General features: G+C 60.4%; 3 protein-coding genes across 3 annotated transcripts; 1 reads left to right on the forward strand and 2 right to left on the reverse strand.

Annotated features, from left to right (window-relative positions):
* Positions 1-1,298: 1,298 nt before the first annotated feature.
* Positions 1,299-7,377, reverse strand: RNF214 (ring finger protein 214). The gene is made up of 15 exons (XM_081333770.1): positions 7,165-7,377; positions 6,123-6,609; positions 5,700-5,759; positions 5,327-5,467; positions 4,927-5,066; positions 4,504-4,572; positions 4,212-4,308; positions 3,910-3,998; positions 3,363-3,453; positions 2,994-3,092; positions 2,534-2,907; positions 2,127-2,265; positions 1,907-2,014; positions 1,706-1,801; positions 1,299-1,538 (listed from the first exon to the last, which is right to left on the reverse strand). Exons 1-15 carry the CDS (start codon positions 7,233-7,235, stop codon positions 1,473-1,475), a joined length of 2,127 nt encoding a protein of 708 aa, XP_081189896.1. The 5' UTR covers positions 7,236-7,377; the 3' UTR covers positions 1,299-1,472.
* Positions 7,378-7,707: 330 nt separating this feature from the next.
* PCSK7 (proprotein convertase subtilisin/kexin type 7) lies at positions 7,708-17,609 on the forward strand. The gene is made up of 15 exons (XM_081333819.1): positions 7,708-8,338; positions 8,672-8,806; positions 9,480-9,645; positions 9,829-9,919; positions 10,296-10,350; positions 10,575-10,713; positions 11,740-11,840; positions 13,310-13,477; positions 13,897-14,004; positions 14,328-14,430; positions 15,296-15,452; positions 15,694-15,788; positions 15,869-15,962; positions 16,375-16,492; positions 16,683-17,609. Exons 1-15 carry the CDS (start codon positions 7,883-7,885, stop codon positions 16,938-16,940), a joined length of 2,244 nt encoding a protein of 747 aa, XP_081189945.1. The 5' UTR covers positions 7,708-7,882; the 3' UTR covers positions 16,941-17,609.
* A 328-nt stretch (positions 17,610-17,937) lies between these two features.
* On the reverse strand, positions 17,938-21,386 carry TAGLN (transgelin). Its single transcript, XM_081333865.1, has 5 exons — positions 21,035-21,386; positions 19,479-19,673; positions 19,193-19,370; positions 18,773-18,875; positions 17,938-18,568 (listed from the first exon to the last, which is right to left on the reverse strand). Exons 1-5 carry the CDS (start codon positions 21,227-21,229, stop codon positions 18,424-18,426), a joined length of 816 nt encoding a protein of 271 aa, XP_081189991.1. The 5' UTR covers positions 21,230-21,386; the 3' UTR covers positions 17,938-18,423.
* Positions 21,387-21,556: the final 170 nt, after the last annotated feature.

Consider the following 21,556-nt stretch of genomic DNA (forward strand, 5'->3'; position numbering starts at 1 on the left):
GTGGGCGCCCAAATAGCTGCCCCTCCGCCAAACAGGAGCCCCTGGGCAGCTGGACTCTGATCCCTGCTCTGGGGCCTCTGCTGAGCAACACGTGGAGGGTCAGGTAGTACTGGAGCAGGGCAGGGCCCAGACTCCTCAGTAGCAGAGGCAGCTCTCCTGCAGTGGTCTAGGCTTGCCGCTTGAGGAGGGGGTTGGGCTAGTTGACCTCCAAGGTCCCTTCCAACTTCTGTTATTCTGCAGTGTGGCGTTTCCTTTGCAACGGACAGAAGTGGATGAGGAGTTACAGTTCCCTGTGTTGTGAGAACCCCCCTCCTTTCCCAGGCCCCTGGCTGTGGTCTGCCTGAGAGGAGCAGACAGCTGTAGGACTGGGGACCTCTGTCCTCTGGGCAGGGATTTGGCATGGAAAGCCTTGGGAGGCCAACAGGGCACAGAGATTTCACTGGGTCTCAGCTGCTGTGAATGGAAGGCTCCTTAGGAGACCCCCAGCACCGACGCTGGCCATGGGAGACGGGGATAGTTGCAGTCAATGTGCTTGTACAATATTTTAAATGTTGTACATTTGATGTACAATGTAAATATTTGTAATATTGGCTCCCCAATCTTTCTCAAATGCAAAAGAAGGAACAAGCTAGAAAAACTTTTAACTGTGTTTTGGTAAATGCAAGTTTGTTTGGTCTGGTTTTATGGGTTTTATGCTGCCCATAGGGACAGGTAGGACAGGATAGGAGATGTGTTTCCCTCCTGTGAGGGCCGTTTGTGTGGACCCAAATTGTGGTAAAATTAGTGTCTCCCAGGGGACAAGTCCCACTCAGTACTGACCAGGACCCTACTCGCTGGAATTTGCCCACCATAGCTATGCATTTTCAGTATGCCTCACATCAGAGGATGCCTTCACAATGAGGGAGTTTCCCCCTCCATTGCTAAAGAAACTTAAGCCATAAACCCCCCCCCCCCCGTCAGATGCTCATGCAGGCACACCGGCCACCATTAATTCATGGGATGGGTGCCATGCAATCCAAGCCAGAATGCAGTCCCAGGGGCCCTCACAGCCAGCACCATGGGCCCTTGGCCATCTTAATTCTGAGGGCAGGGAAGAATCCCACAGGCCCTGTCCCGATCCAAGCGTCCACGAGAGCATTGGCAGCAGAGAAGGCCATGCCACTCTCACTCTGCAGAGCCATGGACTTCCTCAGGCTGCATCCCCACAGCAGAGGAAAAATACTCCAGTTCTCACACCACCTTCCGCAGCAGAGCCGTGGTCCTTCTGAAGTAGGGAAAGGAGGGTCCTGCCCAACTACTGCATCATATACACATTTTATTATGAACTGGTATGGATGTGAACTTTCTATACACACATTCCCTATAGAATAAAAATGTACAGGTGTATACACTGCCATATAAATACAGAGCAATAGAAACACAGGGCGCAAGGCCCCTCGGAAGCCACCTCCGCCTCTCCGCTTCAGCCGGGGTCATTTCAGGGTGGGGCAGAAGGGACAGGCGTCATTTGTGTTCGTCTGAGCCCAGAACTTAATGCACTGCAAGGAAACAAGTGTTGCCCTTCAGCTCCAGGGGAAGGGAGCACTGTAAACCACTGCCCTTCGAACAGTCCTCCTCCTGACTTCATCTCTACCCAGAAGCCCAAGGAGTACCTGTGATGCTCTCTACACCACCACCCCGCTCGGAGGTCCCATCAGCCCCTCACCTCCTTGTGTAGCACATGTGAACAGGCCATGGGGTGCAGGTCACTGGGTGGGACCAGCTTCTGGCACATCAGACACAATTTGCAGGTTACAGGTGCCTGGGAGAGAAACAAAGCAGAGAGGCATGAAGCCCAGACAAGGGATGGGACGGGTCTCCCCCAACATATGGGTTGAGCAAACTCAGAAGACCCCACTGGACTCACCTGTGGTGGCGTCCCAGAGTAGGAGACCTGTGCAGGCGGCAAGAACATAGGGTTGCTGATCTGAGGCAATGGACCAGGGAACAAGGGGGAGCACATCCGGCTATGGGGCTGCGGCAGAGGAAAGCAGACCCATTAGACTGAGTCTGAGCCAAACTCAACCCCACCGCTTGCCTTCAGCCTCCTAATGCTTAGAACGCCCAAGGCTTGCCGGCCAGCTCACCTGGGTGCCAACAGCTGCCACTCGTTCCTGCTGCTCTGCCACTTTGGCTGCCACAAGCTGGCTCAACTCTTCCATGGTGAGTCCCGCCAAGGTCCTTCGAGCTGCTTTGATCTGCTGGAGGACATTGGTCAGCTGGGCCCTGCAAAGAAAAGAGGCGAGGGGAGGGCTCAGCAGGGGCACAAGCCAGCCCAGCAGAGTCCCCCCCCCCGCCTTTCTTCTCCCATGGGCCACTGGCCGCAAACAGACCTTGCACCAGCCCACCAGCCAGTGGGTGAAGGCTGGAAGGTCCGCTCTGCCAGAGAGCCTCTGCGTGACGCCAGGTTGTTCCATCAGTCTGAGCCTGGATGCTTCCCAGGGCAGCCTGCTAGGGCAGACAGGGGGCCCTCGCCCTGGGGGCTGCTACTCACTTATTACACTGAGGAAAGCGCGTCATCAACTTCTCCAGGATCTTCTCCAGCTTGTCCACAGGAGGGGGTCTATGGAAGTCAGATGGGGTCTTGACTCCACCCAGGCCTGGGGGGGGAGGCAGCGAGGGCCCAGGCGCCCCATGGGAACCAACCAGGGAAGAGAGGCAGGGACTGCTCCGCTCCTGGGCTGCAGGCAAAGTCGGCGAAGGCTGACTGGGCCTGGCGATGAGGCTGGGGTTCAGCAGGGGGAAGGAGAGCACCCGGGGGTCAGCGCTGGGCATGACCATCGGGGCCATGGAAACTGTCCCGATGGGAAAGGGCAGCTGGGGGGCGAGAGAAGACTTGGCCTGGAAAGGAGGCAGCAGAAAGTCTGTCTGAGGAAAGGAGGAAGAAGGCCGTTAGTCCGGCGCCTCATAGTGGACAGGGTCCTGATACCAGCCTTCTGCATTCCCTGGCTCACCTCCAATGGGGGCGGGGGCAGAGGGGGTGTGGGGATCTGTGGGAGACTGCTCAACTTGGCCCCATTCCGTACCAGCTGGATGTGGTCGTTGAACTTGTCCTAGAAGACAGATGTGCATTGAGCAAGGTGGGCGCAAGCAGGGTGGGAGGCACAACACTCCTGGAGAAAAGCTCCAGCAGCACCTCAAAAAGGGGCCACCCCACAAATCTTTTTCTCCTGAGGCCTTCCAGCTTCATCCTGAGAAAGTACCTCTGGCAATCTCCGGGCCCACAAAGCCTCAATGGCAGCAGCCCTGGGATGCCTCCCGTCACCCTGAGGGGCACAAGCACTGCTCCACTGAGGGAAAGGGGGGGGGACTTCTGCACTTACACGGACGCTCTCCTTGGTCATCCGTATTTTGTTCAGCCTGGTCTCCCACTCCTGCTTTGGCCGGATTGTCTCCAGCGTAGGGGGTGCTGACCTATGTGCAAGAGATGCCAAGGGGTGAAGAGTTCTGCCCTGAGCTCAAAAAGCACCAAGACTCCCCCAGCTGAAGGGGAGAAGCCTCCTTCCTCTTCATCCCCTTCCCTGAGTCTTTTAAGCCCAAAGTTTCGAGTGGCACCCTCAGCCACAGAAGGACAAGTGTGACGTCACGGGGCCGGCAACAAGGCCTGCCAGAAACAGGAGAGTTGGAGACCAGTCACAGGCAGGGCTGAGCTTCCCAGCGGGAGCGTCGCCAAGAGCGTGACAGGAGCGAGGCCCCCCCCAAAAAACCTCAAGCTTGTACTACGGGCCTCCTCTTGAAGACAGCATCGTCCCTTTCTCCCCAAAGGTGGCTGATGCAAGCCGCCCGCTGGTCTCCAAGGTCAGGATGCCCCCTCCGCCCCACCGATTGGTGCCTTCTCTGCCCACTGAGCCTGCCTGCGGCCATGCTCACTTGAGGTAGGTGAGGTGCAGCTCTGCTTCTTTCTCGGCTTCTTCTAGCTTCAGCACCAGGAGCTCCTTTCGGCTCTCCAGAGATAGGATCTGAGAAAGGGAGGGGGTGGGGGCAACCTGTTTATGCCGTCTGGCGTGTCCGAGTGGGCAGTGAAAGCGCAGGTCACAGTACCTTCCCCCCAGCCACTGGGCATCTAGCGCCACACCAGTCTCATGGGTGCTGCCGAAGTAACACCTGGAGAGGGGCCGTGTCCTGCCCACCGATGCAAAGAGCCACCAGAGGAGGCTTACCCCCCCCCCCACCTCTGCTTTCCAGGCCCGCTCCGTCTCCTCCAAGATTGACCGGTTGATGTCACTCTGCTGGTTCTTCAGCTTGCCCAGCTCCAGTTCCCATGCTTCCCTGCAGAGCAAGCAGAGATGCTCGCTGAACGAAGGGGCCTGCCAGAAGCCCTGGAGGAGCTACCCTCAAGCCACCCAGCTTTTCCAGCTGGCAAAAGTAGGAAGAGGCCTCAGGGACAGTGTGGACGAGCCCCTTCCCCTCCTTTCCATTTGAGGTGATGCTCAGGGCGATGCATAAGCTCCCCCCCCAGCTTACTTCTCCTCTGCCTGTTCAGCAATCAACGAAACAATCTTGTTCTCCTTCTCTTCTTGCTCCTTCAAAAGCCTGGGGGGAGGCAGGGAGGGAGAGGAGGGCAGCCCAGTGAATGCTTTGGGCTCAAGACTCCCAGGAGAGCAGCTGTACTATACAACCGGAAGCCAAAGGGGTCTGGACTAAAAGCATCAATGCTGCAGATTTGCAAACATGCACAAATGGCTTGGAGGCCCAGCAGGTTGAATCTGGGCTGCTTCCACAAGATACTGTGGACCTCCTGAATTGCTGACTCCAAAGGCCTGCGGGAGAACTGTAGGCCTTGATGCAGCTCCATCCCCACCTTGCTCTGCTCGCCTGTATCCGTGACCTGCTGCCCCCTTCGTAATCAGCTTTCTGAACAGGCCAGCAGCTGGCACCTTGAAATACCTCCGGCCTTTCTCACAGAGCTTCTCAATTTCTGCCTTCAGGTCCTGCTCCTTTTGCAAAAACTCCTTCTTTTCCTTCTCCATCTTCTTCCTGGTTTCTTTCCGCTTAACGGTCACATCCTGAATGGCCTTCAAGATCTCCTAACACAGAAAACAACCAGTAGCATGTTCTCAGAATTCTCAACGTGCTGTGAAAGTTCAAGACGCTTTGCCTGGGCTCAGCAATCTTCAACTGATAATCCACTCAGCTGTTCTCAGCTGGTGTCAGACGGAATTCCAGAAGTCCCACACAATTTTCCGCCAAGCAGCATCACTTCCTCCTTCCCTGGTGCCCCCCTGGTTTCAGCCTGGCACTCCCTGATTTGCCACTGCAGACCGGGTGGAGGCAGCCTTGAGCTCACCTGGTGATTCTTCATTTCTTCTTCCCTGCGCTGTTGCAGATGTTGGAGCTGCACCTGCAGCTGGTTCTCCACCTGCCTCTGCTTGTCGAGGACTTCTTGGTATCGCTCCTTCAACGAAGCTCTCTCAGACATCATCTTGTCCTATTGGGCAGCAAGAGAGAGGTTTGAATTCTCTGGGCCACCTTCAAAAGACAAAGCCTTAAGCCAGCACAGCCAACGCACCCTGGCTGGAAGAAGACCCTGATTAAGTAGGATGCCAAGCAGAACAGCTCGACAAGTGGAGAGCATAAAGCGCCCCCTTCTCCACATGATGAACACTGTGCATTTCAGTCACAGCCCCACCACTACCGGAAGAGGAGAGTCCCATACTTACCAGGTTCTTCTCGATGTCCAGATCGGTGTTGGCTGCCAAGTCAGCCGTCCTGAAGTCAGTCTGCAAAGGGAGAAGAGGATTTTTTCTGTCAGCAACCAGAGGAGGAAACACGACTTTCTCTGACTCCCACCATTTCTGCCGAGCACCTGTGGTCAAGTGGCAACACAAAGGTTTGGGCCCTGGCTGGTGGTCCAGCCGCAGCCTTGTCCCCTATCCCAACGCTAACTGAAGCAGAAAAAAGGCCTCAGTTCAGACACCTGCTCACATTGTCTTTCTCTTCCAGAGGCAAGGAAACCACCCATGTTTTGCCTGCTTCTCTTTGTTGCATTTCACGCAGGACCAGGCCCCTTATGAGGGCCCCAAGCCTCCCCTCCCAGTCCCACTTCCTACTGGGAAGGTTCAGCAAAGCATCCACTCCCTGACCTGAACTGCAATGTTTTGGGACGGTTTTGCAGCCCCATCATCTTCCTGTCCCTGGCTCTTCATGCCCAGAGAGGCTGCCAGGCGCACATCTTCCAAATCAGGGCAGCCATTTTGCCGCCTTCCGTGCTGCAAGATCCAAGACCCCAGCTCAGCCTTGGAGCAGTCCATGTCCACGGAGTGGGCTGTCTGTGGAAGCAGCGGGGCCGTGGGTGGATTTTCCGCACGCAGGGAGGCTCCCTTTTCTCCCACAGCCTTGTCCAGATCAGGCAAGGAGGGCGCCTCAATTGAGGGGCTGGCGGGAGGAGGCAAGTCAGCAGCCTCAGGCAACGCAGACTCCTCTTCCTCTTGCGGGGCTGTTGGAACAGGCGAGCAGGAGGAGGAGGACGGAGCGTCCGGGTCCTTGGGGTCCCTTCCAGTTTCCTCTTCGGGGGGCTCCTGCTCCCGCAGCCGGCTGGGCTTGGCAGGATCCGGCGGGAGGCAGCTGCTTCTGTGCGCAGGAAGGTCGCCGGGGCCCAGCAAGGCAGCGCGGGGGGTGGAGGGAGAGAGAACGGGTCAACGCGCTGCCTACCTTTTCTGCAGACGCCTCGCAAAAGCGGCTCGGCTCGGGGCACCGCACGCAGCTCCGTCCTGGGCAAACCGCCCGCCCGCGGTGGGGGCCGGGCGGAGCCACCCCCGGGCCTCCAGCCCTGCCCGGATCGGGTCCGGGAAAGGCGGCGACCGTGCTGCCGCAGAGACGGAGCAGCCGGCGGCCTCCCGCAGTCACGGCAACCGCCTTCCCGCCCGGCCCCCCCGCTTCCCCCGAAGGCCGCCGGGAGCTCCGCTTGGCCTTCCCCGGACGAGAAGCGAGCGGAGCGGGCGGCCCGAGAAGCTGCTGCTGCTGCCGCTCTGCCCCTCGGAGAGCAGGGACCGGGCTCCCAAGGGCGGCCCTCCGGGCGCAGCCACCCCCAGCCCCCGCCGGGCCTCCGACTACGGGCCGCCCGTCCCCCGCAGGGCCCTCTCCAGGGCGACGCGGCACGCCGCTCCCCGGCCTCGCCCGGCCTACCTGGCGGCGGCGGCGCCGGGGCCTGCGCGGGGGGGCTCCGCATCGGCCATGGCCGCCTCTTCCGACGCCATCGCCCGGGCCGAGGGGCAACCCGACGCGGCCGCGGGGAGCCGGGCCCGGCGCTCACCCCGCCCCTCCGGCCGCGGGACCCTCGCCCGCCACGCCGCGCCCCGCCCGACCTGCGGCCGCCTCGGCGCGGCCTGCTCTTCCTGCCGGCGGGCGACGCCGCGAGGCCGAGCGGCCAGAGCGGCGGCAGGGAAAGACGGGCGGGCGCGCAGCGCCCCCTGTCAGCCGGGAGGGGGTGGCGGCCGAGCGTGCGCAGAGCCAGCCGCGGAGGCTCCGCCCCTCGCTCGAGCGAGGAGGACGGTCACGCTGCCGGGCCCCTGCACTTCCCCCCCCCCGCCGGGAGGGAGGGGCTCAGCGGGCAGCGGACGTGACGTGCGTCCCTCTCCCACCGCCGGAACTCGCCCCGCCTCGCGCGGTGGGTGCCCCTCGGGCGGGCGGGGGGCGGCGGGCGGCGCGAGGGGGGGGAGGCGAGGGCAGCCCTGGCGGCTCCGCTCCCCGCTTCCCTTCGGCCGGGCGAGCGCGCAGCTGCCGCCTTCCAGCTGGCCCCGGCTGCCCGTCCGGCCGGGGGTCTCCGCTCACGCCCCCCTCTCTCCCGCCAGCCCGCCGGTCCGATGCTGCCCCGGGGCGCCGGGCCCCGCCATGGAGGGCTGTGATGGAGGCCGCCGGGCTCGCTCGCCGCTGCCCTGGACGGGCGCCGCCGCCGCCGCCGCTGCTGCCGCTGCTGCTGCTGCTGCTCCACCGCGGGCTCCGGGGCGCCTTCGGGGCGCCGGGGACCCGGCCCTGCTCGGCCGCCGGCTGCCCGGAGAGCCTGACGTGGGCCGTGCGCCTGACCGGTCCCGAGGAGGATCTGGACCGGCTGGCCGATGACGTGGCCCGCGAGGCCCGTCTGGTCAACGTGGGCCGAATCGGCGAGCTGAAGGGCCACTACCTCTTGGCCTACCGGCCCGCGAGCGCCTCCACCCCGCCTCCCGGAGCGGTCCGGAGGGCTGCCGAGGCCCTCTTCGCGCGGCACGCAGGCGTGGGGTGGCACGCGGCCCAGCGGCTCCTCAAGCGCTCTAAGCGCGCCCTGCACTTCAACGACCCCAAGTTCCCCCAGCAGTGGCACCTGGTAAGCCGGGTCTCACGGCGGGCTTTAGTCGCTGCCGCCCTCCCCTGGCGCTCGAAGCCCCCCGCCGGGCCCGGCTGGGCATCCCTGCGCTGTGCCCCCTTGTTCCAGCCACCGGGCAAGGCGGAGGAAGGAGGGATGGGCCTCTCTGCTCTGGCTGGGGAGGGGGAGGAGGGGCTCTGGGCCAACAGTCGCCTTCCTCCAGCCCCCATCCGCCACTGCGTGCCAGGGAACAAAGTGCCAGCCTATTGGAGGGCCGCCGCCAGTATGGCTGTGAGACGGGCCAGGGGCTGGATGCTGGCCCCTCGCTGACCGCGTTTGCTCTCTCGTAACCAGGACAATCGCAAGAGCCCCGGGATGGACATCAACGTGACCGGCGTGTGGGAGCGGAATGTGACGGGCCGGGGGGTGACGGTGGTGGTGGTGGACGATGGTGTTGAACACACCATCAAGGACATCCAGCCCAACTACGTGAGTGGCTTCCCTCCCCCCCCCCCGCCCGCAGTTCATGTCCGTGGGGGTGGCGTTTTCCTTTCTCAGCCAGGAAAGGAAGCGGGCAGAGGAAGGACCCAGATTGTTGGGGGCAATTAAGCTGACTTTGTAATAATGCCGCTTGGGGTGTGTGTGAAATCCCTAATAAGCAGGCATATACATAGAATGAAGGCTACTGCTAAGCTTGTAAGCCGCCCTGAGTCTTCGGAGAAGGGCGGGATATAAATGGAATTAAAATTAAAACTTAAAAGGTTTGGGGAGCCTTTCTGGGTGGTTCGCTCAGCCGACATCGGTGAGGAACGGGTGGGGGGAGCCCAGGAAGCTGAGAAAGCAGGGATGATGCTGCAGCTTCTCCAGAAGGTCTCCCCTCCCTCGTTGAGCCTCTTGGTGGATTAAGCAGTGGAACGGGGCCTGTTTCCCCCACTAGCTTTCCTCTCAGAAGGCCTGGCAGCCAAGATGGGCATTGTAGTGCTGCTGGGGGATGGCTGTTTCAAGCCCCTTGGAGGAGGATTTGATTGGTTGGGTTTGAGCTAGGCTGGCTGGCAGTTCTGGACACTGGAGTCCATTCGGGCTTGAAGGCCACAGGCAGGAACATGCTGGCTTCCCCCTCCTGGGCCCACGAGAGGAGCTCTCAGGCTGCTCTCTCTCCCAGAGCCCAGAAGGCAGCTACGACTTGAACTCCAACGATCCTGACCCCATGCCCCACCCCGACGAGGAGAACGGCAACCACCACGGGACCCGCTGTGCCGGGGAAATTGCAGCCGTGTCCAACAACAGCTTCTGCGCTGTGGGCGTTGCCTTTGGGAGCCGGATTGCAGGTGCTGCTCCCTCCAAATTCTGAGGGGAGGGGGGAGGCAGCCTAGCTACCAGCTGCATAGGTTTAAGCTTTAAGCTCTTAGGTTCTAAAGGAAATTTGTACTTCCAGACTTCCTTGGCCTTGTGCCACACAAACTCCTCCTCCTCCCCCCCCCCCGCGTCACCTGGAGTCTTTTGTCCAGCAGGGATCCGTGTGCTGGATGGGCCCCTCACAGACAGCCTGGAGGCCGTCGCCTTTAACAAGCACTATCAGATCAACGACATCTACAGTTGCAGGTCTGCAGGAAGACGCAGGGCTGGCAGCAGGGTCTGGTGTGGTTGTGTTGTGAACAGACCTAGAGACATTTATTTTGTGTATTTACTTTTGTCTTGCCCTCTTTATTACTTTATAACTAACTTCAGATGGTGACCCTACTTCTTCCCTCCCCAATTTCTCCTCAGCAGCAGCCCTGTGCGGTGGGCTGGGCTGAGAGAGGTCCCGGCCATTGATGGGCTGCCCAGAGAGGCTTTCCTGGGTTCTGCAGAGGACAGCAAACGCCCGCTCATTCAGAGTCCCCTTGCCCTTCTCTTTGGGTGCGTGCGTGCGTGTTGAACCCAGCGCTTGCTCTCCTTCTCGTGCCTTAAGTGCCCTTCTCTGCCTCTTCCTTGGCAGCTGGGGCCCAGATGATGATGGCAAAACAGTGGATGGCCCCCATCAGCTTGGAAAGGTATGAAGGAAGGCAGATGTGGGGGGCTGTGTGCCTGATGTTTGCAGGGGTCTGGAGCCCAGAGTGGACTCGGTGGTGCCCCAGCCTCCACAGGGCCAGGCAGCCGCTGAGCCTCCGCAGTCTTGCCCTTTTTCTGACAGGTTGTCAGCTGGGCAGAAGTGGGGGAGGGTGGGGGTGTTCTTGCAGTCCCCCTCCTGAAGCGTTGCCCGTTGTCTCCTCCACAGGCCGCTCTGCAGCATGGCGTAATTGCTGGCCGGAGGGGCTTCGGCAGCATCTTTGTGGTGGCCAGCGGCAATGGGGGACATCACAATGACAACTGCAACTATGATGGCTACGCCAACTCCATCTACACAGTCACCATTGGTAACGGCTCAGCTAGTGCGCGGCTGTCTGTGCTTTCGCCTTCCCCAGGCCAGGTTCCCTCCCAAGATGGGTGCCCTTCTCTGGCCGTGGGGGAGCCCCAGGTGCCCTGATGGCTGGGGAGCTGTTTGGGCAGCAGGAGAGCAGGGAAATGGCATTTGCACCCTGTGCCACTCGAGATGCAGAACGGTTTCTAGGTTCTCCCAAGATCTGGGCTCTGCCGTGCTTCTGAGAGAAGCTTTGGCCGTGTTTCCTCTTTCCGTTGTGCCAGCTCTGAGCCTGGGGCTGAGGCAGAATTCAGGGGAATGGCTAAGAGTCTCTGGGTAGCCCTTCGCCATCCCTGGGCAGACAGCGAGGGGCCTTTGTGGGTGGGGAGGGAAGGCTGCATGGTGTGTGTTGCAGGATGCGTGTACAAAACACCCGAGGCGGGAGTTGTGCCTCGCTTGGAGCGGCTGGTCTGACGTCCGGCATTACTGGACAGAGCAGTGGTAATTTCCCTGCCCGAGAGGCTGGCCTGAGGTTGCCCATCTGCCACCTTCATCTGGCCGGGAGGGACTCATTACCTGGCTGAAACCAGCACAGGCTGGGAGAGTCACCGTCCAAATGGAAGGGAGCAGCATTGCCAGCCCATAGGGAGATTTCAGCAGGCATGGAGAAGCTGCCTGGGAGTTGCTCAGGAAGAGGCCCGGCAACCACCATTCGGGAGGGGAGGGGAGGGTTATCATGTTCTTCCTGGGCCTCAAAGCCTCCTTCCTTCCTTCCTTCCTTCCTTCCTTCCTTCCTTCCTTCCTTCCTTCCAGCTGTGGGTCTCTGGGTTCTCCTGCAGGAGTGTGTGCTTCACTCTACAGTCACAAAAAAGGCTGCTGGCTGCGAGGGAGGCTTATGGACCCTCGGGGCTCTGCCCCATGGCAAGACCCCCTGGCTAGCAATGCTGGTCCTCGGGGGGAAAAAGCCAGCAAGGCCAGGCAGTAGGAATCCAGTTGGTTCCTGCAGTCTCAGCGTTGGGGGTCTCTGCTGTCTATTCCCCAGGCGCCGTGGATGAGATGGGCTACAAGCCGTTCTATGCGGAGGAGTGCGCCTCCATGCTGGCCGTGACCTTCAGCGGAGGCGACAAGTTGATGAGAAGCATTGTGAGTAGAACCCCCCTCGAGCGCCTGGCTTGCCCGTCCTTTCTCAGTGCTGCTGAGGCTTCGTCTCGATGCCAAGGAGGATTCCCCAAGTGTCCTGCTGGCCCTTCCCAGATGGCTCGTTGGGGGGGGCAGACTTAGGCTCCCCCAAGTGTCCTGGCCCTTCCCAGATGGCTCGTTGGGGGGGGGGGCAGACTTAGGCTCCCCCAAGTGTCCTGCTGGCCCTTCCCAGATGGCTCGTTGAGGGGGGGGCAGACTTAGGCTCCACCTCCTTTCTTCCAGAGCCCTCCTGGCTCACATCTTCCCCCTTTGGCACCAGGAGCCTCGGACTCTCCTTTAGGCCACCCGGAGGACAGGGAGGAAAAAGAGCCCCCCCCTCTGTGGCTGGGGCTCTTGTTGCAGCAACCGCAGCTTTTCCAATAGGCAGCTCCATGTCCTCCCTCTTGCTTCTAACACCGCGACAGGGACCCTTTTCTGTCGGCTTCTGTGGGGGATGCTGGGCCAAAGGCAGAGAGCCAGCCGGACAGGTCCGTCCTCCTGTAGTGCAGCCAAGCGGGAGGATGAGGCCAGGGGCTCCCACTGCCCGTCCGTCCCTCTGGCCCTAGACATGGTCCTTCCGGGGCCAGTGGCTGGCCTGAGAAGTCTCACTTTTCTGCCAGGCCTCTCAGCGTCTTGATGTTTCCTTAATGGGAAGGATTTCTCCAGGCTTCTTGGCTGCTGTTTCCTGGCAGAGCAAGTGCCTGTTTAAGGAGCCTGGGTGGCGCAGTGGGCTGATGCCTCCTTAAGTGACACCAGCTGCCTGCAATTAGTGCAGGTTCGCATCCCACCAGGCTCAAGGTTGACTCAGCCTTCCATCCTTCCGAGGTAGGTAAAATGAGGACCCAGATTGTTGGGGGCAATAAGCTGACTTTGTAAAAATGCCACTGGGGGGGGGCGAAAGCCCTAATAAGCAGGCATATACATAGAGTGAAGGCTATTGCTAAGCACATTGGTTTGTGCTTCTTAGATTGTAAGCTGCCCTGAGTCTTCGGAGAAGGGCGGGATATAAATGGGATTAAAAAAAAAGATGGATTTGCAGGATCCCAATTGCAGCTGTTAGCAGCTGACTGAAGGGACAGATCCTCGGTTAGCTCACCCCTCTTGGCAAGGGAGGAAGAATGGAAGCCCCCAGGAAGGCAGACCAAGCACTCCCCACCCCATCTCCGTCGTCCTCAGTGCCTGAAACTAATAGTTCTGCATGGAAGCAGCCCAGATCCCATCCCAGCAAGGAGTGGACCAGGCGCCAGGCAACCGCAGGGAGAGGGGCCGGGGACCCTGCCCGCTTTTAAGGCGTCAGGGCTCTCCTCGCTGTGTGTCCTTGAGAACCTGGCTGGAGCTCCCCCCCCCCCCCGGGAGTCTGTGATCCCTCAGAATAGACTTCCCTGGGCACCTCTTCCTGACTGGCTCCTCTCAGAATTCCCGTTTCTCTGCAGGCAACAACCGATTGGGATTTGCAGAGGGGGACGGGCTGCACAGAAGGGCACACGGGCACTTCTGCTGCAGCCCCCTTGGCTGCCGGACTGATCGCCCTTATGCTGCAGGTGCGCCCCTGCCTCACCTGGAGGGATGTCCAACATATCATAGTCTTCACTGCCACTCAGGTGAGCCAAGGCCACAGAGGAACCCCAGCCAGCCATTGGCACCTGAACTGGCTCTCTTTCCATTGGTCAGACCCTCCCTCCCATTCCTGCAGGGCAGTGTGCTGGGGGCCTTTTAATGGGTGTGACGAGGGTGCCCCGCTGCTTCTCTTCTGGGCTACCTCTGAGGAGTTGTCCTCTTCCTGCAGATTGCCTGAAGCCACTGTAGTCACCCAGTGCTGACCCTTGGCATGGCCCAGGCTGCTTCTCCCTGCTGCCCTGCTACCATGGGCTTGTGCCAGGCATGCCTTCCCAGTCTCTGTGAAGTGGGAGCCCGGGCCAGGACGGGCGGCCCCTCCATCCCGGGTGTTCTCCAGCCTCCGATCAGGGCCCCGGGGGCTTGCCTTGTCTTGACCCGCTCTCCCTGCTGCTCTCTTCCACAGTACGAAGACCATCGTGCCCGCTGGGACATCAACCAGGCTGGCCTAAGCCACAGTCACCAGCATGGGTTTGGACTGCTGAATGCCTGGCGGTTGGTCAACGCAGCCAAGGTGCGCCCCTGCCTCCACTGGGCTTCAGGGCTTTGTTGGTGGAGGGGGGTGGTGCAAACCCCATTTGGTAATCGGGAGAGAGGGGCCTCTCCTTCTGTCTGGCTTGAAACCCCCCCCCCCCAGGAAAAGGGTGCAGGACTCCCTCCCTTAAATCGCAGCTGGCAGGGAAGGCAGCCCCACCCTGGAAGATGGGCATCCATTCTCCTGGGCAGCCATGCTGGCATCACCTCTTTATCCTGGGCCTGGGGGCTGGTCTGCCATGGTAGGGGTGGGGGGGGCTGCCTTGGTGGGGCAGAAAAGCAGAATCCTCTCTCGTTTGGCAGGTCTGGGAGTCTGTCCCTTACCTGGCCTCCTACATCAGCCCCCTTCTGAAGGAGAACAGAGCCATCCCCCTGGACCCGGGGCAGTTGGAAGCCACCTGGAACGGTCTGTGCAGTTCGGGGCTGGGGGAGAGGGAGAGGGCAGCTTGGGAATCTGGCCGTGCTCCACCCGTTTCATTGGAGGGCTGGCCTCTGGAGCAGGAGAGGGGCAGGAGTTGGGGGCAGGCAGACCAAGGGCAGGGACGCAAGGAGCGCCAAGGAGCCCTGACAGTGGAGGTGGCGAGTGCCCAGGGCTGCAGCTTGCGCTCCATTTTAGGCAATGTTGCAGCTTCTGTTTGGCCATGCTCCGTCCACGGCAGAGGCGTTCCTCAGGCTGAGCCAAGGAGGGAATCGGCAGACTTCCCTTGCCTGGTGGGCTGCCTGCCTGCCAGTTCCGCAGAAGCGGATCCCTCCTGCAACTGGCTTGGCATCTGGTTAGCACCAGAGGAGCCTGGCAACTCCGTGGCCTCCCTGGCAGGCAAAGCAGCTGGGAGAGGGTCAGGTTGGAGGGGAGACACCCCCTCAAGGAAGGTCTGAAAGGAATGGGAGGAAGAGTTCCTACCAACAGTCAGCGTGAATCCAAACCTGCTCTGAAAACCGCAGGTACTCGGGAAGGCAGCGCTGTTTCTCCTGGCCACAATTCCTGGCTCCTCAGCAATTGCCAAGGGGTCAACTTTGATCCCTGTGAATTTATCCTGCCCCCTATTAAAAACGCCTCTCCTGGGGGCTTTGGGGTCTCTGGCAGTCTTGTGACTTGTGGAAAGAGAAAGGTGTGTTATAAATGCTGCCTACATGGGCAGGATGCAAAGACCTCGTTGCTGGGTTCTCTTGACCCCCCGGCAAGTGCCCAGAGCCTTGGGAAGGCCTCTCGGTTGGGAGACCTTGGCAGGCCCTGCATTTGGGACACAGCTGTTCTCCCCCCACTTCCTTAGTGACTGAAGCCGACCTGGAGCTGTCGGGGTTGAAGACGCTGGAACATGTGGCCGTGACGGTGAGCATCACCCACCCACGCCGTGGCAATCTGGAGATCCACCTCCTCTGCCCCAGCGGCATGGACTCCCTGGTTGGGACAGCACGCAGCATGGACTCGTGAGTGCACTGCTGCTTGGGGGCAGGAGTGGAAGGGAGCCTTGTGGGGCCAGCTACCAAAATGGGGGCAGGGCCATCCCCTCAGGCCCCAGGCAAGGCACCCGTTATCCGGTCTGGCAACTGGCCTTGCTGGACATTCAAGGCCCAACAGTGTTTGTCTTGCAGACCCAGAGTCTCCAGGCTCGGTCGGGTGGGGCTAAGGAGAGAAGCCTCCGCCCAACTTCTCTGCCTCCCCTTACAGAGATCCCACTGGCTTTGTAGACTGGACCTTCTCCACTGTGCGCTGCTGGGGTGAGGAGGCCCAGGGCACCTATCGGCTGACGATCCGTGACGTGGGTGAGTTTCCTACCCCTCAGCCTGAGCAGTAGGGAAGCAAGGCACTCTCCCCCATGCTTCGTGACCTGCTTCTTCTTCAGGCGATGAGATGCAGAGAGCGGGCAGGCTGGACCAGTGGCAGCTGACCCTCTACGGCTCATCGTGGACCCACTCTCACATCCGGGAGCGGCAGAGGTGAGAGGGACAGACAGCAGCCAGGGTCAGAGCATCTCCTTGCCCAGGCCCTTCAGCAGAAAGTCTTTGCAGCAGCCGTGCCCACACCAGACACTCTAGGCACAGCTTCCAAGGGCATGCTGAGCTAGGGAATCGGGGGGGGGGCATGGGGAACGTGCAACATGAAGGCTGCTCATCTGGAAAAGTAGCTGGCCTTGCAGCTCTCCAGGGCTGTTCTTTGCAGTGCCAGCACTGCTTTGCCCTCTGGCACCTTCCTGTTGCACAACTGGCCTGCAACGTGGCTTCTTTGTGTGACTTGCTGAACACATGACTTTCGAGGGGAGGAAGACAGTCATTGGGGTGACTAGCAGAGGATGCGGGGGGGGGGGGCGTCGTCCCTGCGGTGATCAGCAGAGCTCCTCTCCCCCTGCAGGCTGCTGGAGAAGGCGATGAGTGGCCAGTTCCTGAATGGGGATTTTGCCTTGCCTTGCCCGCCGGGCCTTCAGATCCCCGAGCAGCAGCCCTACACCATCACTGCCAACACCCTCAAGGTGACACCCTTCCCGCTGGGTGGGGGATGGAGATCTGGTGGGACTGAGAGAAGGTGCCAGCCGGCCACACAGCCCTGCTTTGCATGGGAGGAGGGAGCCCCTGAGCAGTTGCTACTTTGGGGAGGGTCTTGATCCCATTCGGAGGAGGGTCCATGTGCTTTACCTAAGCCTCTGCCACTTCCTTCCCCAGACCCTGATGCTGCTCGGTTGCTTTGCTGTCTTTTGGACCTTCTACTACATGTTGGAAGCGTTCTTGACATGCACCAACGTGGCCTTCGATCTCCCAGCTCGCAGCTGCCAGGCCTCCAATAGCCTGGAAGAAGGGGCCGTGATGGAACACACGGTGCCCCTGTGCAAGGAGGCCGAGGCTGAGCAACCATCCCTGGGCCTGCGAGGCCTGGAGGACGGCTGGGGATCTCAAGGCCCTCACTGGGAAGAGGATTACTAAACCTCCTGCAGTAGGAGCAGTCTACCTCGGTCGTGGCTTGCTGAGCATGCTAGTGCTGCCTCCCTCTGCTCTATGCTTTGGAGATCAGCTGAGAGGCCTCCCCTGCCCCAGCAGCTCCCCGAGAAGTAGCTCGGCTTTTCTCTGGCCGCCTTGGCTGTGCCTGTCCCCTCTTTGGGCCAGGGGGGATTCCTGGGCCCCAGCTGGGCCGTGCGGGGACAAGGAGACCAGTCCAGCCGAAGGACGAGAAACTCCAGCCTGTGGAGGAGAGGGGCTGCTGCTGGCCAGAAGGGGGTGGTGGCCATGAACTCGGCTCATGCCCCACCCAGCGCTCCTCGCCCCACTTCCTGGCAAGCCCTGGTTCGGCCAACCTGCTGCCCTACCTCGCTCTCTGCCCCGACTGGCTGTAGGGCGTAGCTGGAGCAGGCCTGGCCTGGCTCCTGCGCTTGCCTCACCTCGCCTGAGGGGCTGGGAGCTGCTTGGAGGGCTCCAAATTGATTCTTCCACTGAGGCTCCTGGGACCCTCCCCTGGGTGTCTTTCTGGGGACTCGGCTTCTTCTCCCAAAGTCACCCTGAAGCTGGAGGACGCATTTTGATTTTTCTGGCTTTGGATGTGCAGCAGCCAGAATTATTCTTTTGCACTTTTCCAAAATAAACTCTTGAAAATCCGTTGCTGCTGCTCCCTCTGTATGCTGCCTGCACTAGGAGAAGGCTGGTCCTCTCCCCTCCTTCCCAACACCCTCCTCCTGAGGAGGCCAGAAAGGTGTAACTCGGCAGGAACTTTGGGCCATTTCTAGCTCAGTCCCTCCCTCCCCCCCCCCCCCCGCCTCCTGGACTTGCCCAGAGGGCGGAAGGAGGACACTGGCCTGGCAATGTCCCTGGGCTGAGCAGAAGGGGTGGGGGGGCCCTTCAGCCTGGCCTTCCATGCTCTTCGGGTCCTGCTGTTCTGCTCGCCAACGATATTCCTGGCATCTTAGCAGCAGCAGCAGAGGAGAAGAAATTCAAATCGTAGCCAAGGAACCTAAAAGATTCAGTTTTTAATCTAATGAATAACCCCCCCAAAAGTACAAAAGTAGCTTCGTTCTGCGCCCCTAGCACAGTTTGTCGAGGGAGGCTCCTTTCCTCACGCACCTTCAGCCAAGTTCGGTTCTGCCGTTGGGAGAAGCCTTCCGACAGCAGGATTAGTGCGAGGGCCAAAGCAGGTCAGGAGGGGGTGTGGTGGGTGGGTAGGTGAAGCGGGCAGCATGCAGAGGCCGGCAGCTCTGGAGCAGGTTGGCTGCCTGGCCGGCCATTGCTACACAGCAGCAGCAGCACAAGTCTTTGGGCACAGTGCCCCTTCCGGGAACTGCTGGGGGGGGCACGGTGGGGAGGTTCCCTGCGGATACCCCTGGCGGCAGCAGAGGGGCAGAGCTTGCCAGGCTGTTAGCAAGAGCGGGAAGACCAGCTGGCTGGGGGGGTGGGGAACAGCACAGCAGCCAGACTGTGCTTAGCTGATGATCTGCCGAGGTCGGCCGTAGCCCGTCATGCCCGCCTGCGATGCCCCTTTGTTAGAGCCCATCTGTAAGCCGATCACATTCTTGCCCTCCTTCAGCTGGCTCTCGGAGAAATCCCGCTTGTGCTCCTGGGCCTTCCTGGGGAGGGAAAAGCGGTTCAGGAGGGAGCCTTCGGCATGGTGCTCTCCCTGGCACGTTCTTGTGCTGCGGCGAGCAGGCTGAGGCTCTGCTTCCCCTTGAGAGACGAAAAACTGCACAGAGGGTACCAGTAGAGCCTCCCCTAAAAGGAGCAGTTTAGCTGCTCAGAGCAATAGACCCTTGGGCACATCTTCTGCCACTTACTTCATGAACCACGAGGGGTCCCCCTGGTAATTCCCGTCATTCTTGGTCACGGCCAGGTTGCCCAAGGCCATGAGGGTCCGCTGGACAGCTGCCATGTCCTTGGCTGGAAGGAAAAGCAGAGCTGGGTTCAGGACACAGCACATCCTCTGCATTTCTCTAAGGGGATGGCCTACCCAGGAAACAACCCCCCCCCCGAGTGCTCCGTGGGGCATTTGAAGCTGAGGCTGCCCGTTTGAAAGGATCCCTCCCCCTCTGCAGACTGGCCTGGTCAAAAAAGGGATCCATCTGTGGGCAATCTAGGAGTCTATTTTTGCTGAACGTGAAACTTGGCCTTCCTTTCTGGGACAAGGTGGTGATGGCAAATTCTGGCTCTGGAGCAATGGCACAAGCTCTCCCCCTCCCCAGATCACAGCCCCCCACCTTCAAAGAGATCAACCGTCTGGAACATGTCGGTCTTCACCACCCCGTAGTCCTCGGCTGCTTTCAGAAAGTGGGAGATCTGCTCCATCTGCTTGAAGACCATGCTGGGAGGCGGGTCTGGGATCTTCACGGGCTTGCAGCCGCTGGGGGTAAGGCTGTTGATCAGCTTCCCGAGGACCTGCCCAGGTAGAGAAGAAAACCTGCAACTCCTGCCGGGACTGGCCCTGTCCCCAAAGGGTACCCCAAGTCCTCCCCTCACAGGCAACCGAGGAGCCCCAATACTCACAATGCCGTTCTTCAGCCAGACCTGGAAGCCCAGCCTCCCTCGCTCAGGGCGTCCCACCGCGTTCCCACACTGGGCCACCACCCACTCGACCAGGCGCTCTTCCAGCTCATCGTCGTATTTCTTCTCGATCTTGGCCTGGACGTCTCTGCTCAGCCCAAAGGAAGGCCCCTTGTTTGCCATATCTGCAGGGTGGGTCTGGGGGAGACAGCAGGCGAGGAGACTGAGCCAGCTGGGTTGTTCCACTCGAGGCCCAGATGCAGGCAAGCGGCAGGCAAAACGATGGGGGCTCATTCGGGCACAGGCTTCCATCGGTTCTCCAGGCCTCCCCATGGCTTTTAGGCAGGGTGGGGCACAGAGAAACAAAACGTCCTGCCTGGCCTGCCCACTTCCTCTTACGCCACTTGGCTGAGTTGGGAGACTTTGCTCCCCCCACATTTCACAAAGGCTCCTCTGCTGCTCAAGCCAAGGTGTTTGGTCATCTCACCATTCTTTGCCAGCTAGCTGAAGATGCCGCCACTGGATGACCCCCTCCCCCCCCCCCCCCTGTCTGCCTCTGTACAAGCATTTGCATCTTTTCCCATTTGGCAGCAACAAGCAAATCTGTCCCAAGATCCTGCCGTCTTCCATCCTGTACTTCCAGCTGCCTTTGTGCCCCACTCAAGTGGTCCAGTGGTGGCCACTGTCCTCCCTTGCCCTTCCTTCAGGCAAGGAGGCCAAAGCAACATCTCCAGTTCAGAAGCAGCAGAGGTCGAGCCCCAGGGGGCTGCGCAGCCACAGATGGCGAGAGGGACGGACCCACTGCCACACGGAGCCCAGTGTCCCAAGGTGGAGGAGAAGCAGGTGTTGCCCAGCACAATTGCTCTCATGCTCACACCAGGAAGATGGAGCGCATCACTGCCATCCTCAGTGCGCCCAGTCCCGCTGCTCTTGGGCCTGGTCAACCCTGGCTTTGCAATCCATCCTTCCTTCCTTCCTTCCTGTCCAGGATCAAATCTCCAGTTGCTTCCAGCCACCACGCCCCGGACTGGACACGTTCAGAAAACGCCGGGGTGGGGGGGTGGGAGGTGGATGCTTGGTAAATCCTGCCACCCCTTTTCTGGCTTCCGCTCATAGCCTCTGTTCCCCCCAGAGCCTTGCAGGAATCCCACACGCCCGTCTCCCAGCCAGGGCAGCAGGACCTCAGCAAGTTTAAGCGCATCCTGGAACTGTTTTCTAGGCTGCCTGCGAAGGGATCCAGGCACACTTTGGCAGAGCCAAAGAAAAGGGCCGCACCCAGGGCCCTCTGCCTGTGAAGGCAACATTTTCCAGCAGTTCTGCTTCCTCCTGGCTTTCCAGGCCTCCCTCTCTCCTGCCAGGGCAGATGTTCAAATTGGCGCCTCGGGGATGGACCAGGGAAAGATCCATCTGCCCCAGCCCAGCTATTTGCTAGAGCCCTGGCATCCCCCAGGCTCTGCCCGCCTCAGGAGCTGTTCCAGACGACCCCCCCCCCCCCAGCAAAGCAAGCGGTCCAGACACCCTCAAGGCAACTCCTGCTGAATCGCTAGAAAGGCACTTACAGCTGTGGCGGCTCCGAGGCTCCCCAGATGCTGCTCTGCCAGGACTCTGCAGCCCCAGGAGGGGCTAAAAGGCTCTGGCCCTCCAGCCCATGACATCACTGGCCCTCCCCCTCCTCGGTGGCCGAAGCTGCGCACCATATTTGGGGAAAGACTCCAAAGTCGAGCAGAGTTATTGCCTGAAGACATTCTCGGCATGCCTGAGTCCCAGCGGATGCTCGGCCTGGGCTGGCCCCGCACAGCCTCTCCTTTTTAGGCAGGGCTTTCCCCAGCCAGATGGGCCAGTCCTGACCTCACTCCTGCCTCCTGGATGAGGTCACTCGGGAGAGTTTCGGGGTGCAGAGAGGAAGGAAGGGGCTTGCAGCAACTGGGGCTTTACCGTAGCCTGTCCGAGACAAGGCAATTGGAGAGAACCTGGGGGCTGAACTGAGGTCACCGCATCTCAGTGGAGCCTGTTCTTTAGGGACAGTCCCCCCCTCCATCCTACAAGCAGCTGATTTCCCCCGCCCCCCCAGCCTCATATTC

The sequence above is a fragment of the Vipera berus genome, assembly GCF_964194415.1.
Source record: "Vipera berus genome assembly, chromosome: 8".
Taxonomy (NCBI): Eukaryota; Metazoa; Chordata; class Lepidosauria; order Squamata; family Viperidae; genus Vipera; species Vipera berus.